This window comes from Lucilia cuprina, unplaced genomic scaffold (assembly GCF_022045245.1).
Source record: "Lucilia cuprina isolate Lc7/37 unplaced genomic scaffold, ASM2204524v1 Scaffold_6609, whole genome shotgun sequence".
Taxonomy (NCBI): Eukaryota; Metazoa; Arthropoda; class Insecta; order Diptera; family Calliphoridae; genus Lucilia; species Lucilia cuprina.
Genome location: NW_025811549.1, coordinates 1 through 4,337, shown reverse-complemented (window position 1 = coordinate 4,337; position 4,337 = coordinate 1). Strand labels below are relative to the sequence as shown.

Below are 4,337 nucleotides of genomic sequence, written 5' to 3'. Positions count from 1 at the left end.
ACTAGAACTGAACTAGAACTGAACTAGAACTGAACTAGAACTGAACTAGAACTGAACTAGAACTGAACTAGAACTGAACTAGAACCGAACTAGAACTGAACTAGAACGATTATGTGTTAGATTGTTTCCCAATCAAGCGCTTCTTATTCGATCCCAAATTAAATTCCACTCAAAACAAGTCACTACACTATAGTCATCATTACCAATAATTTGTTTACATCACAACAAAATAAGGGTCAGTTAAACATTTCACTCTCGGGTTATGAACTTTTGTCTCCCTCAACACCCACTCCGCAAGTTTAAGTACTTACCCAATAGATTTAAGTAATTTTGTTGTTGTATTGCAAAAACTGTTAAATTACAACAACAAAAAAAGAAACAAAAAGAAGAAAACTTACCTGCTGGTTGTATGTGATACCAACATGGTTGTGATTGACCCATTGGACTGCTGGCTACACATGAAATTGCACCAAAACTTTCATATGAATCAATGTGATACGAGTAGACATTGTTCAAAGGAGCCATTGACGGTGGAGGCGGTGGTGTGGCAGTAGTGACCACAATACGATGATGTTGTTGCTGTTGTTTATGCAAAGCTGTCAAACGTTTACGTTCGGCCAACTGATATTGATTATTGTGCGTAATATCATGCAAGGGTTGCGTGTGCAGCTGTTGGTGTTGTTGATAGTTTGGTATTTGTTGTTTGTTGCCACGTTGTTTACTGTCTAAATGATTTTTATATATCAAATTGGAATAGACCATTTGAGTGTAGGGTAAATCGTCGTTATAAACACCATTAATGGTTTCATCATCATGGTCATCATCATCATGGTCACCAGCATGATGTGTGTCAGGTATGTGGGTATTGTGATTGTCATCATACATTGGTTGATGGTGGTCAATTTCGAAATCATCTTCGAATTGCATATTCGACCAGGTATCGAAGTGTGGTGTTGGCTGCTGTTGCGTTAGTGGGGCCACAGCACGCAAGGCAACACGACCATGACGACCATGTATAACTTTAGCTTGTATGGGTTGTTGTTGTTGGCCATGCTTCCTTTTGCTACGTTGATAATATCCGGCGGAAGCGTGACTTGCATCCGCATGTAATAACATTTGTTGATGTTGTGGTTGTTGCTGCTGCTGCTGTTGCAAATGATGTAAACCACCATTTGAACCCATACCGTTTAAGGGAGTATGCAATGAGGCTGCCAAACCTCCTCCTCCCATCATCATGCCCATATTTAAAGGCAACTCAATAAGACTCTCAAGTGAGTTGTTGAAGTGCCATTTATAATTTAGATTATCAAGAGGATTCGAATCCACTTGACATGTTATATTAATGGTTTGTTTAAGTGCGGCGCGTATTATTGTTGAATCCGATTTACAAACAGGTGGGTCTATAGGGAATGATAGATAGTTAGGTACATAAATGTAGTATTTATAAAAATGTAGGTTATTATATCAATTAGTTAGTTGGTTGAAGAGATTTTAAAGAAAAAAAATGTATTGGATTTAATTGCTTTCAATACTTTAAAACTTTTTCTTAATCAAGCATTAACTTGCTGCCTGTCTGTTATGCTATGAAATCGACTTTATAGTATAAATTTTTACAATCATCATACGTTTAACTAAAAACTAGACATCCTTAACAATCTGAAGTTTTATTAAATATGATTTTTAATAAACTTGATTTATCAGTTTTACTTTAATAAATTCTCATACAAATCTTTTCACCTTAAAAGTAGGCTTTAAAATTTTTACTTTTGCAAACTGTTTTTTTTTCTATGTACAAATGGGTACCAATTTCTGTTAGGTACTTATATTTCATTATGCTTTTATTTTTCCTAGTTTTTCTGTTATTTCTCAAACCATCATCATCATCATCATCTATTATGATGGTATAAAATTTGAAACAAAAAACTAAGCAGAAAAAGCCATATATTGAAATCATACTACTTTAGAACATACATACATTAAGCTATAGGTGTAGCTGTATATGTATGTCTACATATTTATGAATTCAAAGGTAGTGTTACAATTCTATAGCCTTTCTTGTGTATGGTATACTTATGAAAAGAATATGAACAGGTTGTTGAAATTCAATACATTGTTCAAGTAAAAAAAAAAAAAAAAAAAAACATAAATATGTATATACATACAAGCGTGTGTGTGTGTATGTAGTAAACATAAATATGAACTAGAAATCGAAAAAAAGCAGCGCTGACAAAAATACCAGTAAATCTTATACAATAACTTCCTACTACTCCTGCCCTCTTGCTAAACTCAACTATGTTGTATGTATTGAAAAGAAAAGGGTAATATTAGTTACTATTACACTCTGTGTATAGCAAATATACACAAGTCCTTGTACACTTTAGTCTACATGGTTTGGTTTTTTTTAGAAAATCTTATAATTTAGCTTATAATGGAATATTTTATATATAGTTCATATGAGGATATTATGTACCAAGTACTTGTATGCCTTACTTGTGTTTGTATGTATTTAGTTTAATAGAAAATAGGTTGTAACAAAAAACTGCTTAACTAAAGTAAATTGTTACATCACGCTGGAAAATTGTAAGGAATTGCAATAAAATGGAGAAAAAAAACTTAAACAGTTTTATGTTTAAATAGACTTTTGTAAGGCTTTTTTAAGGAAATCCTTAAAGTATGCTTTAGTATTTTAAAAATATATAATAAACTTTTAGCAGGTTTAGAAATATTGTTTTGTTAGTTCATGGTAAGGTCTTTATAGTAATAATTATGTTTTGAAAATATAAACCAGACTGATTTTTTCATTTCTTAAAGAAAAAGGCTTTGAATGGTTTTATAATTCTAAGAATTTTTCACACTTCTACTAAGTAATAGAGGAGCAGGCGAAAAACTAACATTTCTAACATTTCTATTCAAAATCAGGAAACTCGTTTAACAAATAACTATGATTTTAACAAAAAAAAAAAAAAATACAATTTCATACCTAATAGTATGCAATACTTTTTATCTTTTCAAACACAAAGCAACCAAAGAAATCTCTTTAATTGTTAAAGCTTTTGTATTCTATTTACAAAAATTTACTTAAACAATTTTAAAATTTTCATATACTTACATTTAACATCTAAATAAACTTCATTACTAGAAACACTGCCTTGTATGTTGGTGGCACGACAAAAATACTGACCATGGGAAGACTTGGGTATACCCTGTAGCACCAAAGTTTGATTGGAAATAATAATGCCACGTGAGGAATGCAATTGTTTATCCTTAAATTAAAAAAAAGAGAAAAAACTACATTAAATACAAAATTTCAATAAAATTTTAAATTATTTGCTTAACTTAATTGTTAAACTACCACACTTTTGCCCCCTTGTTTCTGGTAAAACTTGCAAATGAAACTTAATTGTTTAAAAAATTGTTAATTTGACTTTTAACATTAGTTTGAAATTAAAATCTATTGTGAACAAGCTGTAGTTTACTAAAAGCAAAATAAAAAAGTTTTTTTGCCTTTAAACCAAATTAAATTTCAAATAGTGGCGCAAAATAAACTTTTCTGTATTTTAGTACATAAAATGTTGTATAGATTTTCAAATATTTTCCTAGAACTAAAAACAACAATAGTTTTTTTTCTATTTTTGCCAAATTTTGTTTGTTTTCAAAATAAACAATAAAAACAATGACAGAAAAACTAAATACACTAAAGCTATCAGGGGCAAAAACTGGCTCTCGAAAAGACTAGCTGCTATAATACTTGTCTAAATGTCTGCATTAACAAAATGTTAACAACAAATGTTAACAAAAAACCAAACAGCAAATACAAAAGTAATGCCAGGACAACTAGTACAACTCTAAAAAACAAGTTTTGTTGTTTCTTCTTTAGAAGCAAGAAAGAAAAAACGACAGGAAAAACTTATTAAAAATTCCATTTAGCTAACAACACTTAACCAACACTCGCTAAAAGTACTTGGATTACCCGGCAAAAGGAAAACGGAAATAAAATGTAAAGGCCTGATTCATAACAATTTAGTAAAGGCTTATAGAAAAATTTTCTTACAAATTTTGTTCTATAAACCTTCGATAAATTGTTATGAATAAGACAGTTGGATTTTAAATGATTTGAAAAGTAAAGAAGTAAGATGCAGCATACCCTATTGTGGATATTATTGCTGTATTTAATAGTATGCTTTTAGGAGTCTACTCCAACAAAATTAAAACTGACTAAAATTTGACACTATTAGAACTAGAACTGAACTAGAACTGAACTAGAACTGAACTAGAACTGAACTAGAACTGAACTAGAACTGAACTAGAACTGAACTAGAACTGAACTAGAACTGAAC

The 4,337-nt window shown here is 30.7% G+C and overlaps 1 protein-coding gene across 1 annotated transcript; it reads right to left on the bottom strand.

The window, feature by feature from the left end:
• Window positions 1-240: 240 nt before the first annotated feature.
• LOC124421224 lies at window positions 241-3,263 on the bottom strand (the record flags this gene model as incomplete). Its single annotated transcript, XM_046956086.1, has 2 exons — window positions 241-1,400; window positions 3,110-3,263. Coding segments are annotated over 2 exons (1,275 nt in total), but the record flags the coding sequence as incomplete, so codon positions are not given.
• Between the last annotated feature and the right edge of the window lie 1,074 nt (window positions 3,264-4,337).